Source organism: Thamnophis elegans, chromosome 7 (genome assembly GCF_009769535.1).
Source record: "Thamnophis elegans isolate rThaEle1 chromosome 7, rThaEle1.pri, whole genome shotgun sequence".
In the NCBI taxonomy this organism is placed as follows: Eukaryota; Metazoa; Chordata; class Lepidosauria; order Squamata; family Colubridae; genus Thamnophis; species Thamnophis elegans.
The window spans coordinates 33,911,768-33,937,569 of NC_045547.1; the positions used below are offsets into that span (position 1 = coordinate 33,911,768).

The following is a 25,802-nucleotide window of genomic DNA, read 5'->3' on the forward strand; positions in this document are numbered from 1 at the left end:
AAACCATTAAAACCCCAATTAGCTAGCATCCATTAAAACTTCTGTATCCCTCAAGATATAGTTGTGTTATGCCCAGACTCCCGTCAAAAGGTTACACCTCCGTATCAGATTACAACACTCCTTGTTGAGTTCAACTTCTGAGGTGTATGGAAGGATGCCATTCCTTGCCGCTGAAATACCAAGCAGACCTGACATTCCTTCCTTTCCAAACCCTAAAGAAAGGGTCGGCCAGGTGTTGAGATTTGCTTATAAATCATTCCGGGGTAATGACTTCCCCTTAAGAGTATGGAGACGTTACAAGGAGGTCAAGACGCCTTACTGTCCTTGGCTTCCTGACACTATAACAACCGCGATAATAATGATGATGGTGATGATAATAATATTGCTCGACAACCGGGCGGAGACCTTTTTCGCTTTCCAATCTACCCCGCCTAAGAGAGGGCGGACCTCTTGTGCCGCCCGGGACAGCGGCCGGGGAAGAGTCGGCAGAATAATCTCGCCCCACTCTCAGACCGCTTCAGAGGACTCGGCATGGTCCCCTTCGGCAGCGCCTCCCCCTCCTCCTCGGACAATCGCAGCCAGCGATGCTGGAGCTGGTACTGGGGGGTACTTTTACTTCTCTGGGCCGTGGCAGAAACTCGAGCAGGTGAGAAGGACGGGACAGGCGGAGAAAAAGCCCTTCTCCCGGCCACTTCGCCGCTGGCCCGGGAAGGGGCTCGGGCTGAGGCTGCCGCGGCAAGAGGCGGCTTTCCAAGGAGGAGGGCGCTTCCCGGGCCCCCTTCCCAGGGTCCCGCCAAGAGAGCGTGAGCCGGGCGCTCGGCAATCCCTGCGTTACAGGCGCCGCCGGGAAGTCTCGCTTTTGCTTTTCCTCTGCTCTGCGCCGTGGAGAAAGAGGGGCGCCTCGGTCCCTTCCTTTCGGATCTCCCCTGGCTTAAGCGAGCCTTTTTTTTTTAAGGCGTCAAAAAGCCCTCCGTTTGGAAATGGCGCACAACGCAAAGAAATCCAGAATTCCTATTCTATATTTCAAAAAGAAACGTATTTTTAAAACAACCAAAATAGAAGAGCACGTGGAACGGAGCTCTTTCGAATTCGCCTTTCAGTCTGTTGGGTTCTTTGGCCTAATGAGCAAAAATAGTAAAAGCAACAGGGAGCAACACTTTTTTGGCATTCTCCTTTTATGAGGGGAATTCTTTGCTGCATATATTATAAAGCCACCTTTCCTAGAATTAAATCCCGAACTGAACTGAAATCAACAATAAGCAGAAATTATTTAGAATTTAGGGACACTTTTTACAAAACAAAAATCATACAACTTTCAGTAAGTCTTCCATCCCTCGTTTATTTTCAAGGGGCAAATACATTCCTGTTCCATTATTGGAAACACTGCTTACAATATGTATAAGATAACTTGTATACAGTACATGGTGTGGATTCCGAAAAAAACTTTGAAAAGTACATTTACATTTGTAAACACAAGGTAGGACTGATCGTCTTCTGATTTGAATATTGTTCTTAAGAAACATCTTGCAAATTAGAAAAGGAAAGCCTGTTGATCCTAAGAATTATTACTGCAATACTAAAAGAGAGGATGTTTTGCGATATATCATGTGACCTTCAGTTTCAGCAAGTATTACAGTAAGGGCTTTGTAGGCTGAAAATATAATTTATAATGAATATGTACAGATATGTTGGCACCATGGAGTAAGAGAGAGTATAAACTTCCATTCTAATGAATGCTGAAATACATAAGAGATAAAATAAATTACCGTGGGAAAATGTTTTGTAACTTTATTTGAATATTCAGCCAGCACATCTGCAGTCAGTAGCCTGGATAGATTAGAGAATAGAATAGAGTGTTTCTCTGCCCATGAATTACTGACTCTTAGGGTTAAGTTTATTTATATTTACTGTATATTTATTTATATTGGTGTCTGAGTGTCAGTTACTTTACTCATATACTGATTTTATCTGTTTTCGTACATGTTTTTATCTTTGGATATAATCCATAAGCAGTTATTTGTGAGCAATCAGCATTGAATCTACTTCCTCACATTCATAGGATTTACTATTAATATGCCTGGAAAACTTACAAATGAAGATGATCATAAGTAACATAATTTTTTTTAATCTGTTGATAAAGCAGTTGAACTGTCCCAGAGTTATGTGATCATTTGTAAGCTTTCCAGCCAGCTTCCAAAAAGAAAAGAAGGGGAGGGGGAGCCAAATTCGTTTAATGACAGCATGTTTTTCTTAACAACTACAGTGATTTGCTTAACAACTATGGCAAAAAAAAAGGTTTAAAATGGGACTAAACTCGCTATAGCTGCGTTTCAATGAAAATTTTGGGCTCAAATATGGTTGTAAGTTGAGGAATACCCATAGATACACCATTGCCAGAAGTAGGAAGGTGTGAAGTGAATTCTCTAAGAGGAGCAACTGAGTAGTACTACCAAAAAGACCATCTATAATTCAGTTGATCCAAAAGGCAAAGAAGGCCCTCTGATAAGGATACTGATGGCTAAGATACATAATATAGACTTTTAAGCATCCTGGCTTAATGGAGTGAAGAATCATTAATGATTTGAATTTGGGCTGAATTTGGACCTAAGGCAGTGTTTCTCAACCTTGGTAACTTTAAAATATGTGGGCCAACTGATTTCTGGGAATTGAAGTTCATATATCTTAAAGTTGCCAAAGCTGAGAAACACTGATATAGGGAATGCCAGGACAGTGGACGAGAATGGTTTAACACTCACTCATAATAGTGTAATAAAAACCATATACTTCTATATCTTTTAAAATAATTTGATGATATAAGTAGATTAAATAATACCTATAAATTATGAACTTCTTCGTTAAGAGTGATTGTAAGATTTGGGGGACAGCTTCTTCTTGGATGAATTACAATCTACAGACGTGTTTTTTAAACTGTTTAAGTTTATTGATTTTTCTCCACTCCTTGACCATGTCACAAGCTGATTTACGATTTTCATCTGATTTGTTTAAAAGTTCTAAAATCAGATAACTTTTCAATTGAAGTAGTTTAGAAAACTTTAGTCTTATCAATGAGTGTCAAAAATGGTATGATAATCAATATGTGACCACTTCCTTTTTTTATGTAATATTCAAAATTTTAATTTCTTCAAATAATCAGAAATTATTTTAAAAATAACTAATTTTACTTTTATCCATATAATTTTATTAAAACCTTTAAGAAAGAAGATTTTTTTAAAAACTAATAGAAATTAATATAAAAAGAGAAAACAAGATCAAAGTGCAAAAACAAAGAAAGAAAATACAAAGAAGTAGGCTCTGGGTTTCTTTACATCAGTTATAAGTACAATTATAAATTATACTACTTGGTTGCAAAATACCTTATTTTTTCCCATAAACTATCCTGACTCATCATCAAAACCATAAATCTTAAGTTCATTTTTTCTGTTCTCACAAAAAGTCTATAAGGGGGTTCTAGTTAGCAATAAATATAGATGTTTTTTCTCTAATTAATAAGTCAATTTGGTTATTTCTGCAACTTCCATCATTTTCACCAACCAAATCTTTCTACCTTTGCACATGTAATAATTTTGGTGAAGTCATATTTAAAAACAAAGTTCCATGACTTTCTCCCAACTTACAAGTTACAATGGCACTGAAAAAAGTGATATGATCATTTTTCACTTATGACTGTTACAGCATTCCCAGAGTCATGTGAATTACCCTATTTTTTGGACTATTAAGATGCACCGTTATTTTGAAGAGGTAAATTTTTTTTAAAAAGTTTTTGCACTCTGCATGCCTCCCAAACCCTAAGCACGCCTCGTTTTTTGCAAAAAAAGGGGGGGCATGCAGAGCTTTGGGAGGCTTGTAGAGTGCTCCTGGGGGTTGGGGGGGGCAAATCCGAGCAAAAACCAGCTCCTTTTTTCACAAAAACGGGCCATTTTGGGGGAGGGAAAGTGCATGCAGAGCCTTGGGAGGCTTGTAGAGTGCTCCTGGGAGCTGGAGGGGCAAAAACAGCCCATTTTTTGCTCATTTCTTTCCCCCCCAGCCGCCAGGAGCACTTTGCAAGCCTCCCAAACCCTCTGCACATCCATTTTTACAAAGGGGGCGGGATTTCAGGAGGCCACAAATGCTGTATTCAGTGTATAAGATGCACCCAGATTTTCACCCTCTTTTTTGAGGGAAAAAGGTACATCTTATACTCCAAAAATACAGTATATTTGAATACTTGACAACTGACTCATATTTATGACTGTTGCAATGTCCTGGGGTCGTGTGATCACCTTTTGCAAATTTCTGACAAGCAAAGTCAATGGGGAAAACAGATTCATTTAACAACTGTTATTAATTTAATAATTGCAGTGATTCACTTAACAAATGTGGTGAGTAAAGTTGTAAAATGGGGCAAGACTCACTTAACAAATTTCACACTTAACAATATAAATTTTGGACTCATTTGTGGTTGTAAGTTGAGGACCAACTGTATTTATCACACTGATTTAGTGTTTGTATTTGAATACAAACTTTAGGACTTTTTTTACAAGTCCACCGAGGATAGTAAAACATTTCTTATTTTCCACTTTTCCAACGTACATTTGTAATTCTTTATACCTTTTAGGGAATTTCTCTGGTGATGTATACCAATACATAACTTTATAAAAAAAATCTTAAGATCATAACATAAAAAGGTAAAGGTAAAGGTTCTCCTCGCATATATGTGTTAGTTTTTCCCAAGTCTAGGGGGTGGTGCTCATCTCCGTTTCAAAGCCGAAGAGCCAGCACTGTCCGAAGATGTCTCCGTGGTCATGTGGCCGGCATGACTAAACGCCGAAGGCGCACGGAACTCTGTTACCTTCCCACCAAAGATGGTCCCTATTTTTTCTACTTGCATTTTTACATGCTTTCGAACTGCTAGGTTGGTAGAAGCTGGGACAAGTAATGGGAACTCACTCCCTTATGTGGCACTAGGGATTCGAACCGCCGACCTTTCTGATCGACAACCTCAGCGTCTTAGCTACCATGTCCCCCAAATATCATAACAAACAGTAATGTAAATTTCAATCTTTTCAACCACATATTTTCCCATTGTTTCAAACACCCAAAGTAGTTGAAATTTGTTGAAATGTTCATGATTAAAATACCTGAGTTTATTTTCAAGAAATAATCAGTTGTACTGTATATCTTAGTACTCTTAAGTTATACTGTTACTTTCTGTATATGTGTTGAGTGATAGATTGGAAAAGAATAGAGATGGATACGAACCCCTTACTGAAAACCACTTTGATATAGTGGTCGAAGCATCTGGCTGAAGTTTTTGAGCTCTTGTCCCAGCTGATACACAAAAGAGGCTGGTGATCCTGGGTCAGTCACTCTCTCTTAGTCCTAAGGAGGAGGTAATGGCAAACCTCTATCGAAAAATCTTGCCAAGAAAACGTCAGGGACTCGTCCAGGCAGTTGCTAGGAGTCAAAGACAAAACAACCCCTTACAGTGAGGAAAGAAAAGAGAATGCTTACTGTAATGTACTGAATCTGCTTTCCATCTGTTACTATTAAATGCTTAGCATTGTAAGTTCCATAATACAATATCAATATGGTTACAAAATATCTGTTGTTTAATTTCCGCAGTGTTAATTACATTTTGTTGGAGTGATGTTATAATAAGGTTGACTAACACAGAAAACACTTTAGTCTTAAAGAGCTAAACCCTTTAGTATGGAAATTGTAAGCCAAGATGCTGACCTTAGCTTCCATGCCATGTAATCAGTCAGCATATGTTCTGCTGGCTCACATATTGTGTTTGTGTAAACTTAATTTCCATGTCTACACATTCCCTTGGCCTTTTGGACTAGTCATTGTTCTCTGTGGATTTGGGACGGTATTGCAAAACCTGATTTTCTTGGTACATTTTCATTTTGATTAAAAAAAAATAACTCCTTGGTTTGTAAAAATACTCTACGCAACATAAAATCTATTGAGAAAAATATAGTGAATTTAAGATAGCAAAGATGGGTTTAAGAATTATGGATGATATGCAGCAAGGAGGGTATGAGTGTATTCCCCATATCTCCTATTTTTTTAAAAAAATTATTTATAAGCAGCTTCAAAATACCACAGCTTTCCAACACTGCATAAAGTGTTAGAAATTAATAATCCTGCATTAAAATACTTTTCAAAAGATGTTAGTCCATCCTGCATGTAGGCAATAGGAGAGGCTGCCAGAGGGGACGAGGAGTTTTATGGCCCCATTCTCTTGTCATTTTTCTTGCACCACATGGCTGATGCCAAAGAGGTGAAGTTGTTGCTGCACCAGTCAACTGCATAGTAGTCAGTGGCACCATGCAAGCACAAAGGTCGAGCTGGACTTGGGTTGCTGCTGCTGGCAAATTTTTGTGGTGCTCATTTATTTGGAAGCACATCTTGTGAATTTTGGGAACATAGGAGAAAAATCAATTCATTCTTTTCACTCTCACTTCATTGGAAAATGCAGCTGAATGTGAAAAGATTTTCCCAGACAAGATGAATTGCTCATTATGAAACTATGCCTGTAGTAAAGATCAAGGTTTGAAATACTGTGGGATTCCCTCCCCCACAAAAAAAGAGAGTCGATGACTTTGCTCTCTGCTATATGTGATTTTTCTTTCCTGACGTACCCTATGTTCCTGATATGAAGTTTTAGATGAGATTAATTAAATACAACAATATTTACAAACAGCTGGGAGGAACCTTGAACAATGTACAGTGCAAGCCCAAGCCTTAAAATTTGTTCCTTGAAGTTTAACACTCAGAAATTATGAAGAAATTATACAACAAGAAAATCAAAGGAAATGGGCATAAGCATAAGCATAGGGGGAAAAAAGAATAAAATATTGAAGAAGAATGCCAGGAGAATTGTAAGCACACTGGTCTTACATTGCCAGAAGAACTCTAAAGGAGAGAGTTTGAATACCTTGAACATTTTCACCAAGAACTAGAAACTTATTCTAAAACAATGGATCAAATAATATCAATGTTCACTATCATTCAGCCATTTTCTTTGATTTTTTTAGAAGAAGAAACACTTAAGAAGTTTTTCCCCACATAAACATTTGTGGGAATTTTTTGTGGTGAAAATATTTTGTGGTCATTATAAAAGAACAAGTGTAGCAGAATAGGTCATTTGGTTTGATACTTTAAAACTGCTAAATATGCATATAAATACTTAACACTATGAAATAAGCTGAAATATATATTGTTAAGGATTTTTCTATGTGCTTGGACTAGAGCCTGCAGTTTTCTTGGCAAGATTCAGGGGTGGCTTACCATTTGCTCCTTCCTAAGGAAAATAATTCCTAGATTTTTTTAAAGTTTGTTTTAAGTAAATATGTACAATAAATATTCACTAATATGTACAATAAATATTCACCAAATAGGACATTTATAATAAATATTCACTATAACAACATCTATTATGTATAACCTTAGTCCCTGAATTTGCCACTAGTAACTAGAAATTTTATGTATGATGAGTTACTAGATATTGTCATATTCTCATGTAGCAGTATTATTCTCTGCCATATATACAGAAATATACAACAATAGTAGTAATGTCATATTTTCAGTTCTACCCACATGCTTACATTACTCTAAACTTTGAAAAGTTCACTGTGATCGCTGCCAATTGTTGGCTGCTCTTCCAGCTAATTCAGGTCTCTAAAATGAGATTCTGGACCGAAGCAGAGGTCAGTCCAGAACCTGATTTGGGGAGAAAAATGGATTCTGTGGCTGAAAAAAACAGAATAACCGCAGAGAACTGTGGGACTAGAGAGGAGGAGCATGTGCCCATCAGAATACAATTACTAGGGTGCCAAGCAGATCCTGCTCGTTAAGGATCACCGACAATAAAATGGCAATATGGTTCAGATTGTACCCACAAACTGTTACATGTTGTTGCCTGCTTAAAGGGAAAGCATTATTTTGACATCAGAACAACTAAGGACAACTTGAAGCTGTCTCAGGTATTTGAGGATAAATTGAAGGCAACATTCATGAAAAATGGCAGAAAAGTTACCAGGGCATGTTTCTGTTCTGACTTAGTGTAATCAGGGAAAGGTCCTGGGAGAGTTCTGAACAGAGGTGGGTTTCACATAATTTTACCACCGATTCGCTGCGTATGGAAACTTCGTGAGCTTGTGCATCTTCTGCACATGTGCTTTGCATACACGATGTGGCTTGCAATCATGCATGCAGCTTAGAAAATGTGGCTAAATAGGACGGCATAGAGCCGGGGCAGGTGGACTGGCCCACCCGCAGGTCGCCCCTACCGGTTCGCCCGAACCGGCTGAATACTACCACTGATTCTGAATAGGGTTGCTAACTTTGGAAGTTGAACGACAAGCACCAGAATTCACCTTTATTCCAATACTGCTTGTTTCTTAACTGTTTAACTAGTAACTCTGAGAGGCAATTACCACTTTCTATCTGGAATTGGTGATCTTGGGGGATCCTTCTTTTAATTTCTGTACACTAAAAAGTAGTTTGACTGGAGAAACTCCATCTTTCTATTCGTTATCATGGACTATCTATATTAGGGCTACTGAGATTTGTGGCAATTCTATAAAAGGGAATATATTATGGAGGACAATTGCAACAGACAAGACAGAAAGGAGAATGTAAAAAAGGCTGAAAATCCCCCAAAATTCTTGTACTTATATAGGACCAGCAGGATGCCTTTAAGTCACAAACTAGATATGAATGTAACATCAAGGGATTATTTCACACCTGTAACATCAAGGGATTATTTCACACCTGTAACATCAAGGGATTACTTCAAACTTGAACCTGTTTAACCAGAATAAGAATAGTGCTAAACTGCAACTCTAGTGGGTACCGGAAAATATAAAGTTCATTGAAGCTATGGAAAAATTTGAGTCCAAAGTATGTTGGGTATCCCTGACTGCTTAGATTTATTGAATTCAGCAAAGGCAGTCAGAGGCATCAATGATGAAATACAAGTTATTGGATAGCAAGCAAAATAAGTTGGAGCCAATGTTGCATTTTATAAACACTTATTTGTGTATCTCAGATTCAAAGGTTTGAAAACTTTTTTGAGATGCATAAAATGTATAAAGCTGTATTTAAAAAATAAAGAACTGTACATTTTTCAACAAACCTAAAATAGTATCTCTGGTTTTTTGTATATTGGCTGTTAATTTTATGGCAGAAATGAAACTAGTAGTTTCATTTGTTCATGTTTTCTGTCTGTGGTTTTGTACTGATTTAAAAACTTTTGCAATAATGATGGGGAAGTGAAATTATTTAGTTCTTCTATTTGAAAGAATCAATTATTAATCATAGAAGCAAAAGTGTTAGGCAGATATAGTTGTATAATAGTATAATATTTTGAAAAAAAATCATAGTTGCACTTGAAAAAAAAAGGAACCTGTTTTCTTTCTGCTTTTTAAATGTGAGATTAGCAGTTCCACTTTTTGCTGGCTTATAATGAAATGGTTTTCTAGGATGTTTTTTCAGCAAAAATTTGAAACGTTTTCCCCCCCAAATGGCTCTGGAACCATATCTCATTTTTTGTTTTTTGTTTGTTATCTTACTCTTCACTGTGTACAGACCTTGAAGATAGTGTAGCCATAGAGGTGAGATAAGATGTACCTTCCAAGGATAGTTTCTCGTTAGATAAATGTGCTTTCAGAAAAGTTAGAGGCCCTGGCAAGCAAGGAAGGCAGCCTCATATGTGGAATCATGCTGAGATGGGGAACAAGTCAGTGGTGGAATTCAAATTTTTTTACTACTGTTTCTGTGGCCGTGGCTTGGTGGGTGTGGTGTGGCTTGGTGGGCCTGGCTTGGTGGGCGTGGCAGGGGAAGGATACTGGAAAATCTACATTTCCAACACACTGTAGGGGAAGGTTACTGCAAAATCCGCATTTCCTCCTGATCAGCTGGGACTCAGGAGGCAGAGAATAGATGGGGGCAGGGCCAGTCAGAGGTGGTATTTACTGGTTCTCCAAACTACTCAAAATTTCCGCTACTGGTATTCCAGAACTGGTCAGAACCTGCTGAAACAAGTAACTGAGTAGGAGGATGATATTTTGAAAGGCTGATTATAATGTATATAACTTATGCTGGTTGCTAGAGGTCTCTGTGGCTCCTTCATCTAACTTCCTATCAGAGATGGAATGAAACAGTTCCAGAGTCTCTTCAGTTAAAGTTTCTTAGAAACTGCCTTTTGTCTGGGGGTTTCCTGCTGGCATTCTCTGCTCAAGAAAATATCTAAGGACATGGCTTAGATATCAACACCCTGGACACAACAGTTTCAAAAAAGCAAAATAAGGATTACTCATGAAAATCCATTGCAGTACAAATAAAGAGTAGCCATGCTGATGTTGTTGAGTAAAATAATTCAAAATCCATGGTGGTGCTATTAGTAGAACTAACCTAAATGCTATAAAAAGTGTGGAAGATTTTGAGTTACCTATAAATCATTGATTGTATACAGCTATGTTTAGTTTTAATAGTAGATATTGAACTAAATTCATGTATGTACTGTTTATCTTCTTATAAGCATTTTATTATTGCAGTAACTTGTTTTTGAAGCTAGGGAGACAAAATCCTCATAATATGAATTTTTAAAAAGAAGTGTATAATGTATTTTATATTTTTAAAACTGAGGGTACTAGTTTGTAAATGTTCAGGCAAATAATTTGGCTTTCACAAAAAATAGAGTAAGATTTAATGTTTAGCTAGATTGAAGTGTTTGTGTAACTTGCATGTAATTATGCAATTTACAGCAAGCATTTCTTTTTAAAAAAAAATTGATTGAATGTTTTTAAAAATAAATGAAGGTATTCAGTTCATCAAAAGCATTAAAGTATTGTATATCTTAAGCTTATTTTTAACCCCCCCCCCCATTTGTTCATTCATTCAGCTATACCAGGGGTGTCAAACTCAAGGCCTAGAGGCCAGATTCGGCCCACAGGGTGCTTAGACCTGGCCCATGGGGCAACCCTGGAAACAGCAAAGGACCAGTCCATGGTGTCAATGCCAGCGAAAATGGAGCTTGGGAGGATGGGCCTTCCAAGCTCTGTTTTCACTGGCAGAGGGTTGCAGGTGGCTATCACAGTCGAAAACAGAGCACAGGAGCCTGTTTTCACTGGAAGGGCGCTCAGGCCGCCATAGGTGCCCCTGACGTCAAGCAGGCCACACCCATCCTGGCCATGCCCTCCCCCGGTAAATACAACTCTAATGTGGCCCTCAATGAAATCGAGTTTGAACCCCTGAGCTTTAATCAAGTGTTTGGTTGAAGTAACAATTCAAATAGATACTAATTATGACAAGGGACATGTATATCAACCTGAGGATTGCAAAGTGTTTATTTGGACCCAACAAAGTTAGTTGGCAGGCTTGTCTCCAATCCTAGGTAACAGGGAAGAGATGAAGCTTACAGAAGCCTATGAAGGAGCTTAGTTAATTTGGTACACTTGACAGATTTTCAGAGATCACCCCAATGAAATGAGAAAGATGAAGCTTCCTCCCTTATCTTCTATCTTGCTGCAGTTATGATCCAGAAAAATAATTCTTCTGGCATTTTGGCTTGAAAAGGCCGACTGTTGAAGCTAAAAAAGGAAGATTTTTTTCATTTGCTTCATTTGGCAATCGAGGAGGTGGTAAACACCTGGACTTTCTTGACCAGTCAGATTTGCCCAAATGATTGACAATAATGAAGGAAATAAAATGTGCTAGATTTTCTAATATTTTTTGTTGTTCTGAGATCAGTAGGAATGATTTTTAAAACCTATATTGTGAAATTTATTACACTGCTTTTAAATTGTCAGTTGCCTGCTATAAGTATTATCCCAAGCTATTCAGGTAAGAATGCTTTTCAATATTGTTTTAGGCTATACTAATTATGATGGGTAGTAAACTAATTATAATGGATAATACAGTAATTATAATGGATTAAGGGTTCTTGCACAATGCTGTTCTCCTGTTCTCCGGTTTCTTGTTCCACCCACAAATTTTAATAGAAGTTTAATGGGATAAACTTGGAATATAAAGGACACCTTTTTAAAAGAGAGATGTTTTCTCCATTCCAATGTATCGAAATATGACGTGTTGTATTAGTTAACTTGTTTTTTGCAAGATGACAGCATTGCTCAAAATAGTGTTGATCTTAACTTTGAAGCAGAGCCCCCATTAAGTTGTATTCCTAAGCAACTAAATCAGGGGTGGTATACACTTATCTTCCCCAGCGGTACGCAAATGTGAGCACGCATGGCCTAAATGGGATGCTGTTGAGCCAGCCCAGCTGGGCGGAGCCTCCCGCAATTTCCACTACTGGTTCGGGCAATCTGGTCTGAACCGGTAGAATACAACCTCTGAACTAAATATATTGAGATGTGATATTGTTTAATACATGGGGTTCATCTATAAAGCATACTCGATAACAGAAAATAAAATAGGTAGGATACAAACAAACAAGGCAGAAGAAAAGTAGTGCCTTATATTTGAAATGAGAAACTTTTCCAAAGAATTCGCCATTCAAAACTTCTTTTAAAAGGGCATAAAAAGATAGAGCACCAGTGCTGGCAAGTGCAGCCAATGTTTCTCAGTCTACAAGTAGTGATGATGCAGTTAGAAGTGTGTTCTTCAAGAGATTTAGTCAGACCTAGCTGTGATGTGGAGGATATTGGATCTGCTCTTTGTAAATGTGCAAAGTCAAACAATAGGCAAGAACATTGTGGTAGGCAGCTTGTTTTAAGAAACCACCTTATTTGTCTTCCTTGTTCATTCTCTGAATAGGATGTTTTTCATACCTTATTAACTAATTGTAATGTTTAAACAGAAAGCTGATGTGTGTGATTTTTCACAATATTTTTATTTGTTTGGTAAAACTGATTGTTTCAAATTAAACTCAACAACAAAGTTTTTCAGAACTATATCCTACTGAGTCTTTATTGCCATGTAAGCATTTCTAGAATTGCTATTGAAAATTTTTATTTGTATTTTTGGGATTTATGCTTTATGACCATGAGCAAGGCCTCTCGGTTCAGGAAGAGGTGCAACTGATGCACTAGATGAATCTGTGCAAAGGATCTCCAAGCCAGAGCTGCCATCTGCTCTTTGAGCAGGAGCTGTGAATCCAGGAGAACTCACAAATTATGCACCAGCTCAGTCTGGGAAGGTGCCACATTGTCCAGAATCAACGATGAAATATCATCTGGACCTGGGTGGGGGCCCCCAAAACCCCATAGCCACTTCATTTTGCCAGGGTTAAATTGAAGTGGTCTCCTCCCCATCCAGGCCTTTATATCCTCCAGACATTCAGCCAGTACCACCACAGTGTCATCTGTCCAGCTAGGGGTAGAGAGATATAATGGGGTATCATCAGCATACTGATGTTATTGGGCCTCATATCAACAGATAACTTCCCCTAGCAATTTCATGTAGATCTTTAAAAGGAGCAGTGAAAAGCTTGAGCCCTGGGACACACCATATTGAGCTCTCCTTTCCTACCAACAGCAACTAGAACCAGCTATGAAGGAAGGAGGAGGCCACTATAGCACAGTGGCCCCACTCATATCCCCTGAAACTGGTACTATAGGATACCATGGCAATTATCTCCAAAGGTTATCAACACATGACAATGCTGTTTCAGTGCTGTGCTTGAACGCAGACTGGAAAGGATCCAGGTAATCTGCTTTATCCAGGACCTTTTGTAACTTTGCATCAGCCACCATATCAACAGGCTTCCCTAAAAAAGAAAAATTGGAGACTGGACATTGTCTAATACTATGGGGTTCAAGGGTGGCCTCTTGAGAAGGAGGTATACCACTGTCCCTTTGGGGAGCAGGTGGTAACATCCTGTCCTGCAAAGAGCCATTAGTCACTGCTTGGATCACATGCTATCTCCTGGGAAGCCTTCTCTAGCCAGGAGGCGCATGGATCCAGAACATAACTGGTTGAGCTCACATCCTCAAGGAACCTATCCACTTCCTCAAGAGCAACTGTCCTACCAGATAACGAGACTCAAACATCCCCCCATCACTTCCACAGGGGTTCCCAGCCACAGTCTAACTCTCAGCAAAGTCTTTGTCTGACAGATGCCAAGAATATTAAAGAACATTCCTCAAAGTGATCCTACCAGGGGTCCCTTAGCTTTTCCTTACCCAGGAGGGACCTGGATACTGGAAATAGGGCTGCCAGCCATCTCCCCACAAACGCAATAAGGGTGGAGAAATAATTGCACTTCACCGCCCTTATTACACATTTTAGCCACAATTCCAATCAGACTTATTGGTCTATAGTTTTTTTTATTCACCTTTTCACCCTTTTTATGTAGGCAGATTATAATGGTGTCTTTCCATCTGACTGGAATACATCCTATATTGTTTATATAAGTGATTTTAAGATTAAATTAGGATGCAACCATCCTCTATTAAGCTGTCAAGTTCAAGACGGAAGACAAGAATGTTGCATGGAAGGAAACAGATTTCTAACTACAAAGACTCTTCCTCTTTATATTTTTTTCATAATCGAGGAATTAGAGTCTATAATTATTTCATAAATCAAGGAATTTGAGTTTTTTATACCATATTTTGATTTTCAATGTTCTTCTTTGTATCCTTACAGATCTCCACTACGCTACTGTATATTGGTTGGAAGCTGAAAAAACTTTCCAAGTTAAGAATGTATTAGACAAGAATGGAGATGCTTATGGCTATTACAATGACACTGTACAATCTACTGGATGGGGGATACTTGAGATCAAAGCAGGCTATGGTAACCAGCCCGTAAGCAATGAAATACTCATGTACGCTGCAGGTTTTTTGGAAGGCTACCTCACTGCTTCGTAAGTAGTTTGATAAACTAAATTGGCATTACTTAATTCAGTGTTTCTCAACCTTGGCCACTTGAAGATGTCTGGACTTCAATTCCCAGAATTCCAGGCATCTTCAAGTGACCAAGGTTGAGAAACACTGGCTTAATTGATTATCTAAAATGTAGGTTGGGCTTTTTGGATTTTTGAAAAACACTCCCTTGTTATTTGGCTTGCTGTAATCACAAGTTCCAAAATATCCTAATTAACCAAACTTTCCTCCAAAACAGAGACATAAATCCATTTTGAGCCATGTTTTTTAAATTTTGCCTTGGAGAAAAATGATGGACAAACCAAATTAATTGTAAACAATTTAGATATGGTGGCAAACCATGATTAGAACAGTAGGAAATAGGATAGGGGACTGTGCATGTGAAAGAAGTAGCTTAGTTACTTATAATATGTACTTTTAATACAGTGCATATTGAGGAAAGATTTATCTCCTGGAACAATAGACAACTATTGTCTATAGATGGACCAGACCAGAAAAAGATTCCATGGAAACCTAAAATTACCTTTTTAAAGATTGACTACAGTAACAGAATCTTGCAAATTTAATTGTGCTTGCCTTTCTCATGTGAATTATAATTTAACAAGGCATTAAGGCAAGTGATGCCTTGACTAAACTTCCCTAAGCTTATTATTATTCTAGATTTACAGGTTGAGAATTTGAGGTCCAAAATTTGAAGGGCGCTATGTTGGACCCAAAGGTACCTTTCCAAAAAAGGCAACAGACTTTGAAAATGTTTTGCTTCTCATTCAAGAAGCTTCTTCAGTTCTAATCGAATTCTAATTCTACTGTAGTTATTCTTCAATTTTTTTTATCTCTATGATATTTTACCTATAGCTTTGAGCAGGCAAACCAAGATTATTGGGCAGAATTAGCATGCTGCTTGTAGCACCAAATGAAAGAAGATTCAAGCTAATTTTAAAAAATATTATAAAAATAACTTGAAATATATAGTTTTAATTTGGATTACTGTGAGTAGGGTGGGGAGCCTGGTTATTGTTATTTTACAAACAGAATGAAATTATGTGCAGTCTTTCTTATTCTTTATATTGGAATATCACAAATGTTACTGTACTAAAGATACAAGTTAAGACATAAAATGTATTGTTGTGTTCATATTGACAAGGCAAGACAAGTGGGCTAAAATAATATTTCCTGCATATTTCTTTCAGACGTATGAGTGACCATGTTGCAAATCTGTATACTCAGATGATTAAGAATTTCATCATTGAACAAAAAGTAAAAGATTTTATGCAGTATGTATTCTATTGTCAAAAATGTTCTCATTCATAAGTAGCAATGAAACAAGTGCTATAATACAGCTTTAAGAATCCCCAGAGTTACTGAATGTTTTACTAAGCTAATTCCACTTGCTCCAATAATACATAATTAAATGAGGATCAGACAAACAGAATTAGCATGACTCTCTGCAAGAATTGAAGCTAAAGCATGTGATATAAGGAAAGGTTATGACATAATAGATTTACCACGTTTCTAAAATGACACAAGCCTTTTTAGTTTTGATGCAGAGTTGACAGTGTCTCCAGCACTTTATGGTCATTATAATTAGCAGAGGAAATGTATCTGTGATGTTTGAAATTATCAAAACTTTTAAACAAAAGAACATGTATTAATATGATTTGTCCTTTGTTCCCTGACTTCATTGTTTAATAGCTTGAGGAGATAATATAATCCTAAATATATTTATTCGCAAGAAAGTCCCACTGAGACATAGAATGGAGCAAACCTTAAGTATAAATCTCAGTAGTTTTGATCAAATATATCTTCTAAACTCAGATTTGTTCCTACATAGGAAACAGGATGAATGGACCAGGCAGCAGATTAAAAATAACAAGGATGACCCCTTCTGGAGAAATGCAGGCTACATTATTGCTCAGTTGGATGGGCTGTACATGGGAAACGTGGAATGGGCTAAACGGCAGAAAAGGACAGTAAGAAGCAATATGTTGTCTTTCCCTTTCAGAAAAGGAAATAGGGTTTAGTTCAAGATTTAAGCTAAGACCAAGTCTTTCCACTTTCTATACAGAATATGTAAAACATCCTTTATGTTGCAGCTGTTCCAGTTGATGTAGAATTTGGTACAGTGTCAGAGTGGAGCATTACTCAGTAATTCTCTAACCATTCAGGAAGCTTAGATAGAAGATGACCGTCTGTCTGCAGTTGCTATACCACACAGGGAAAGTGCTGTCATTATAGCCCTAATTTCAGAATGGGCTGAGTGACCTTCTGAGAGTCAACAGGATGTTGTCATTGTGAATTAGCAGGAGGAGAATTCACTGGATACAAATAGCTTTCACCTTTATTTCTATACTCAAGCACAGCATGACAGTAAAGACATCAGCAACTAAACAAATTTTCTTTTCTTGACTCAGCACTGCAAGAAAATACGGAACCTGAGGCTAATGGAATCAGGGTCAATACCACTTGAAGTGAAAATAGCATTTATCCCCTTTGAATTAATTTCCCTGCGTTAGATCGGGTAAAGGAGGCACAGTAGGCTTCAGTAAACAACAGCTCTTTATTTCAAGTCAAGTAAACATCCGGCTGGGGAATGGTCGGGCAGCATCCCCTTTTAAAGGGATCTGTCAGACCTCTTAGCCAATGAGATTCAACCTCTGTTCCCGCTGGAACAGAGGACCTTGGTGGAAACCTCTTGCAGTCTGTCAGTGGGGGGGGGGGATATCTAACACCCTGGAAATGATTTACAGAAACCGAGAAGAAGGAAAAACATTTCTTGATTTTATCCATAATGTTAATAAAAACATTTTTATGAAGTAAATGTAACATAGTTGAAAAGTATTGGCATCTACTTTTTAAGTTCAAAAAGTAAACCCAAATAATTGCCTGTGTTTTTAATTTAAGATGAACATTTGAGCTAATAGTTCATATTCAAAAGAAGGAAATGCCTATCCTTTTCGCCCTCACTGTATTAGTATGCATCTATCCCCCTTCCTTCCCCCAGCCTTAATTTAGCCTTATTTGTAAGAAAATCAAGAATGATTTGCCAATGATGCCACTGGCAGAAATTTTGTTCAGTGCTAAATACAAATGCAGACATCTTGTAAGTAGAAATGCACTCTTTTTAGTCCCTTATTTGTTAATATTATACATAAAAACCCAATGTTTAAATATGTAGTTTGTTTCATTTTTTCCACTGTGCCAGACAAAATCATGAGAACAGCATTAAATTATACCCTTTACAAATGATGAAAATAGAAACCAGTTAGACAAATAAAAGATTGTATTTATTTTTCCATGTTTTGGACAACTTTTATTGGGCAAAGAAAGCTGCATATTAAAAGATTTTATAATAATTAATATGTTATTTTTTAAACTGTATATCAACAGTCAGATAATGTTTTTTTGTCGAATTTGGATGTAAGTATTTTAGTGATAGATTTTAAGCTGGTAGATTCCTTAAAATAACAAAAATAAGATATTTGAATACTATTTGGATAGTTATGTGTAGATATATTTGGATACTTGTATGTTTACACCCAGCTATTTTGTTTGTTTTTCAATTTTAATATTGCCAAATAAATTAAATTCTCTCTAGCTCGTACTTAAATTAAAAGATATATATTCAACTTTCATATAATTCTTATCCCTGTAAAATGTGTAGAATTTCAATTTTGATCTGTATCTCCAAATTTAAGAAAAAAGCAATTTATTTTTTTCTTTATTACATATGAAGAAAGGATTTGAAATTTTGAATTTTTCAGTGCTGCATAGTGATTTTGACCAGGAAATTTATTTTTATGGTGGATTTATTATATTTTGCAATATTTATAAATGAATTGACAGTTTGCATTTTCTGTTAGGATTTTATGGAAATGAAATAAAAAAGAGGAAGTAAAAAGGATAAATATTGATACTAGTTTATATTATGCTGCACTCTTCATCACTTACATCCTATTCTCTGGCTCTTCTATGATGGAAACTCCTTAATCAGGGAAAACAGGTAGTCCTTGAGTTACACTCAGTGGCTTAACAGTTATTCGAAATTATGGTGGAACCCCAAAAGCTACTTATGTCCCAGACCTGCAGTTATGGTTGGGGCAGCACCCCCATATTCATATGCCCTTACAACAACCACATGGATGCTGCAATGCCACCCTACCTATCCTCTCCCCCATCCTGCCCACTGGGTCTCTGCAGGAATTTCCTTCTCCCACTGGCTCCCTGCTATCCTTAAGCCTGATTCCTACCTACTAGGATCCAGAGACTCCTCCTCACTTACCTTTTCAAGAGCTCTGAAGCCTTCTATAGTATTGGAATGGGTCACTTTGTCACTTGGCCACATGGCTTGATTCTAGAATTGTGCTGCATGGGTGAGAGACAAAGCATTCTGTTTTGCTGTAATGGCAAAATCAGGGTCTGCCTTTCTACTTACGTAAGAATAGGAGACGACACCTTTTCCATTGACCAGAGAAGAAAGGTTTATTATTTATTATTATTATTATTATTGAATGCATTCAAGAGACCAGTAGATTTGCACCTAACTGATCTAATTTAGGTACATTTTGACAGAGGTTTTATACCTTTGAAATGGTTATTACAAATCATATAAACGTCATATAGGCGTGCACTAATACAGGTCATAACTTCTCACCTCAGCACAAAGTTATTTCGGGTAAAATTACAAATATTTAAGGAAAATTACAATACATGATTACAATACATGATTCCCAAACCACAATAGGGAAGTAAAGTAAAGCTAAAAGAGAAGTGAATCTTGGTTACTCATGCAGAAAAAGGAAAATGTCAGAATGCCACCCAGATATATTGCTAAAAATATGGTTAACCTATAGCTTGTTTACAAGATGAACTTTGCCTTGGCATGAGCTGTGCCTATGACTAAGATATTGTGGTTAAGTCTTCTCCTACTTGCGAAAAGCACGCTTCCTGCGTTTCAAGCAAAATAATATGTTCCTTGTTCTTGTTCGTTAGGTGAAAGTGCATAAGCAGAGTTTTTGATTTTTAGGTTTTAGAATTAGACAAAGACAAGTAGCCTGATTAAGTATTCAGGGGTTCAATGATGGACCCCATGCTGTTTCATTCCCCCCTGTTGAAACTTCACCCAATCCTAAGATTATTGTGGAGTTTCATAAGTATCAGGCTCCCTATTGCTTATAAGCCCCACATATTCATGTTCCTCTCCTGTGTGTCCCATTAGCGTTAGGACCTTGGCAGTAGCCCGTTTTTCCACCATGAGAGATAAAGTACTGCTGATAGCACGAACAAAAAGAGGCATAATGCAGGGGATGATTATGCATCCGGCTGCAATCAGGCCAATAAAAGTAATGATAGCTTGCCATCCGGGCAATTTTGACAACCAAGAACTAAAATATGAGGCGAGATTCAATCCTTTCCATTCTTGCCCTGGGAAATGAGTGAGCTGTCTCATTTCCGTAGTCAGCTGTTTAATAACACTCCCAGTTTCATCAATTTGAAGACAACAATTTGATAAGTTGAACTTCCCACATACTCCCCCTTCTCTTGCGAGGAGGTAATCGAGAGCCAATCGATTTTGATATACTGCAGTACGAAGTTTGTCCGTGGCAGTGGAGAGAATATTCAAGGATTTGTCAATTCTCTCCCCAGCCAGGTCCAACACTGCCTGTAATCTCATGATCCTGTTTATCATGTAAATCGGGGTGCGGTATCCCCAAGACCCATCTTCAGCCCATGTGGCTCTTCCATACGTGCATACAATTCTCTCTGAACTCCATGTATCTGATTTCTCATATTCAGTAAGTTCCTTGCAAGGAAAGTTAGAGAAAGCTGTGTTTACCTCTCTTTTCTGACGAATGGGATCAATTGAGTCATATACCGGAATTCCTAACACTTGTCGTGATTGGATAGGTAATAAAAAGAAAGAAGGTTTTATCCATCCAAGAACACAGGATCCCACCCAGTCTGCAGGAAGAATTTCATAGGCAAGTGTGCCACAAATCCAATACATGTTCTCAGGGGCTTCCCATGGGCCATATGAATACTGTGGCTCCTTTAGGTATGGTAAGAGTGAGAGATCAAATTTTGTGGGTTGAGAGAGATTTGATGGCGATGACCACTTGGTATAAGTATCATCCCATTCCCCTAAACAAATTAGATGACCCACAGGATATGATCCATTTCGAGAGAAACAGCTGTGGCCCACCAAATTTGTAGTTAGGGTCCAAACAATACCCGTATGCTGTGTTCGTTGAGCGAGGTTGCCTTTTTGGGTCATATTGTTATATACCTCTGGGGTTGCTTCGAGAGCTTCCCATGGCCACTTTTCTCCCATGTTTGTTCCTCCACAAACAAAGCAATTTTTAACAGTTAAAGCTTTTGCTACTTCCTCAGCCATTTCTACAAACAAATTCACAGTCTTAGGGCTAAGAGGAAGAGGTTCCTCTAATTTCCTAAGGTTATCATATACAGACCATCCTAATGACTTTACCTCCCCTTCCTTCAAAGTTTCCACCCTTATTGTAATGTATGCCAGTGGGTCAGCCCCATCCCCATCAATTCCTATCCCATAACTTTCTTCCTCTGGGTGATCACGGGACACTTCAAAAGCAACTGAGTTTGAATTGTGGAGACTGCGAAAATTGGAAATATATGGACATCCCAGATGAGGAGAAGTAGGATACCCTCCTCCAGTATGTTGACAAACACAATCCCATCCTCTGCACGGGTTTCTTTCATCCATGCGATCTGCACAAGGAGGATACAAATCCCGACTTGGATTCTTACATCCTTGGCAGTAGACATGGGATCGGGGACAGAGATACTTATGATTGTGGTAATAAGTTTGTCTCCATCCCTGACTTCCACAGCTTCTGTAAGCCACCCTATCCATTGCAGCACATACACCAAATGATACGGTGATGGGCTTTTGTCCTTGTTTTAAAGCAGTAACTGTGGTGAGGTGGTAAAGCCGAGATTCCTTGGGGTTGTCAAGTAGGGCCAAGCCGGCCCATACACTGACTTTGATGCGAACTGGAGTGGTTGGCTGATAACAAACAAGCTGGTTCTTCTGAATGCAATAGTTATACATGGTACCGTTAGATACACATGTCTTTTTCTGAGGGGTGCAGTCCACTGGGGCCTGAGTGTGGTAGATCATTGTAACAATGGTACGAGGTCCCACCTTAGCTTTTGTAAGACATGGGCCACACTCAGACTCCTGCCTGGTGAATGTTGATAGATTGAGAAGAAATATGTCCCAAATATGTCCCAAAGGTTGAGTTAATACTGAACGGGTTGCTCCTGTATCTACAAGGAAAGAAACTTCTTTGCCCCCCATGGTGTCGGGGGAACTTATAGGAGCTTTTTCTTCTTTCTCTCCTTTATATCTTATCTGTTCCATGCTAGTAAGTACAGCATCTAATCCCTGCTCAATTCCTTCAATAGGTAACTGGCTTGTGGACCCCCCCGTGCTGGGTGTAGTTCTTCTGGTATAAGTCAGGGACAAGGATTGCGGTGTGACTGGCAAACCGACCCCTCTAGGTGCAACGTATGGAGGGGGTTGTGGCAATTCTTCTGGTGCACTAGCCAAGACTGGTGGTCTCTGCTTAGGACTTTTGGGGTCTGTAACTCTGACAGCCATAAGAATACATTGTTGTTTACATTTCTTTAACCAAGCTGGGGGTTGATTAACTAATTTCTTCCAAACATCTATATATGGAGCCTGAGCTAAGCTCCCTATCTTAGGATCAAACACCAACCTATGGACTTTTAAAACTAAGTGAGGATCAAAGGTACCTATTTCAGGCCACCCAATGTCATATCTGGGCCATTCTAATTCACAAAACCTCCTAAGCTCATGTTTACTCCACACAATTCCATAATCCTAACTCATAAATCCTTCTTTAAAATGCTTTAACATAGAATCCAGAGGAGTCTGACTACTACTTCCTCCACCCATAATTTTCCAAATACTGAATAACACAATTCTTAACACTTTAACCTTTTAAACACATACATATATTCTGGACAGTCCAATTCCCAAAACCTTTATACCTAGCAAGGTGGATCAGACCTCACTCTCCGGTTTAAAAAGAAAAACCGGGTCTTAAATAGAAAGCCCACAATTACTTGCCTGTTTTCTGTGGCTTTCCTCCTCCGGTGCTGGCCAGACTTTTGTTCTCCTTTTTCCTCTGGTTTTCCAAGGCTCTTGAGACCGCTAACCGCCGAGGCTGGTTGCTCCCCTCGCTGCCGGGAAATTCCCTCGGAACAAAAGGTCCGTTTGGCGCCAGAGAGGTTCCTGACCCGATGAGCCCCCAGCCCCCCGGGTTAGGGATCCCAGAGGGTCCCCAAAGACCCTATCGTCTCCTGCCTGGCTCGCCAAGAAATGTAATGGCAAAATCAGGGTCTGCCTTTCTACTTACGTAAGAATAGGAGACGACACCTTTTCCATTGACCAGAGAAGAAAGGTTTATTATTTATTATTATTATTATTATTGAATGCATTCAAGAGACCAGTAGATTTGCACCTAACTGATCTAATTTAGGTACATTTTGACAGAGGTTTTATACCTTTGAAATGGTTATTACAAATCATATAAACGTCATATAGGCGTGCACTAATACAGGTCATAACTTCTCACCTCAGCACAAAGTTATTTCGGGTAAAATTACAAATATTTAAGGAAAATTACAATACATGATTACAATACATGATTCCCAAACCACAATAGGGAAGTAAAGTAAAGCTAAAAGAGAAGTGAATCTTGGTTACTCATGCAGAAAAAGGAAAATGTCAGAATGCCACCCAGATATATTGCTAAAAATATGGTTAACCTATAGCTTGTTTACAAGATGAACTTTGCCTTGGCATGAGCTGTGCCTATGACTAAGATATTGTGGTTAAGTCTTCTCCTACTTGCGAAAAGCACGCTTCCTGCGTTTCAAGCAAAATAATATGTTCCTTGTTCTTGTTCGTTAGGTGAAAGTGCATAAGCAGAGTTTTTGATTTTTAGGTTTTAGAATTAGACAAAGACAAGTAGCCTGATTAAGTATTCAGGGGTTCAATGATGGACCCCATGCTGTTTCATTGCTACTTTAACACAGTTTGCAGAGACTTGAAGAAACTTTCTGCAGCACTGTATAATCCTGCTAAGCAATAAAACAGGGCAGGTATCCTTTGCCTGTATGGCAGAAACTCAGAAGCAACCATCAAAATGGTGGCTGTGAGAGAAACCACTGTTTTTCTGCCTTAACAAGGTTGCAGAAAGCTGCAGAAAGCTTCTGCCGCACTGTGCAAACCCCACGGAAGCAGCAAAACAGAGTGGTTTGTCTTGCATCTCCGTTGTGCAATTCCAGAAGCAGTGGCAATATCAGAATGCAATTCGATTGCTAAAAAAATGGCAACTGCTCCTAGAACCATGCCTTATGGCTGAGGGACAAAATAACCCATTCTGCTTCACTAATTCAGTCCATGTAGGATTTTGGAAACCTCTCAGGCTCTGGAAGCTCTGCTTCCGGAGTCATGTCACATGGCCGCTCAATGAAGCAATCTGTTCCAGTCTGCAAGACCTCATGGACCTTCACTAAGTTTTGGGAAGGCCAAGGCAGGTAGGCCTAGGCCTGTGCAAGGTCTCCAATGGCCTTATTCATCCCTGAGGCACCCTGTGGTCCATTTCATGACCTGCACATTCTTTTAACAATTGCCTTGGGGAGAACAGTGATGGGGGATCATTCAGTGAGATATCCACTTAATGGCCATTGCAATATGCAGCTATAATGAACAGGCTCTGTTTCTGCAGCATTGAGCAATCTTGTTAAGGGCAATTTGTCCCTCGCCTATGTGGCAGAGACTCAGAAGCTCGAGGATTACCTGTATGAGGTTTACCACTTTGAGCTACCAGAATCTGCTGGCAAGAATTCTCTGACTCTACTCATCTGCAGGGGCTGAACCAAGAAAACCCCCTTGCTCATTCATGCTATAGCTCAAGAAACAAATATTGTTTTTTCCTGTATCTGGTTATCTCTAAAGGGGGCCCTAATCAGTAAAGTTGTGTCTGAAAAAAGCATGTCGGGTAAATCAGTAATTTTACATCCGATTTTCTATTTGAACTTTCTTTATGAACTACTATTTCTTAATTTTAATATAAATGTTTGAACTAAAACATCACTGCTCTTAGACGTTCGGTTTTCAGAGTCCCAATTTGAAGGTTGGGCATGGATTATTTCTGCCTGTCATGTGTAACACTGATGTAGATAAAATGGAATCTTAGGCATATTGTTATCTTCTTCATTTCAGCCTCTCACTGCCTTTGAAATTAGTTTCCTAAATGCAGTTGGAGATCTGCTTGACCTCATTCCTTCCTTAACCTCAGACTCAAGAAACAATGATTTACTTTCTATGCCAGAAGTTTCTAGGATGTATCAATGGGATATGGGTCATTGCTCAGCTTTAATCAAGGTGAGAGCAGTAGCATTTTTAAAAAACCTTTTACTTTAGGATTACAAGGACTGATGAAACTGATCACAGCACAATCCAAGCAGTCTACAAATATTAATGCATTGTCAACACAACCTGATTATTCCCCATTATTCCCATTACCTGGGGTTTCAGGAGCACTGCTGTAACCAACTGAATTAGCCTACTCAAAAACATTGATTCCTGTCCTTCAATAGCTTAAAAGTAGCCTAATTCTATTTAATCAGAGGCCTTTCAATTTAATGCAGGATGTGAATCCAACAAGAAATTGAGGGAACCCGTTCTTCACACATTACTAAGTAGCACAAGTATCCATAAAATTTGGATGCATTTTAACACATTGGAATTAAATGGCAGGCACACAGTAAAATACACCTAAGAGATTAAGACATACATTTGTTTTTCAAATGTTTTGGAGCTAGATTCCTGCACTGGGCAAAGGGTTGGACTAGATGTTTATCCAGGTTCCTTCAGTC

The 25,802-nt window shown here is 38.5% G+C and overlaps 1 protein-coding gene across 1 annotated transcript in view; it reads left to right on the plus strand.

Annotated features, from left to right (window-relative positions):
• Nucleotides 1-456: 456 nt before the first annotated feature.
• Nucleotides 457-25,802, plus strand: part of PLBD1 (phospholipase B domain containing 1) — a 32,985-nt gene continuing 7,639 nt past the window's right edge. The window contains exons 1-5 of the mRNA XM_032221945.1: nt 457-646; nt 14,617-14,836; nt 16,046-16,129; nt 16,687-16,825; nt 25,147-25,308. Coding sequence (XP_032077836.1) covers nt 532-646; nt 14,617-14,836; nt 16,046-16,129; nt 16,687-16,825; nt 25,147-25,308 — 720 coding nt within the window. The 5' untranslated portion in view covers nt 457-531. The remainder of the gene's footprint in view (nt 647-14,616; nt 14,837-16,045; nt 16,130-16,686; nt 16,826-25,146; nt 25,309-25,802) is intronic.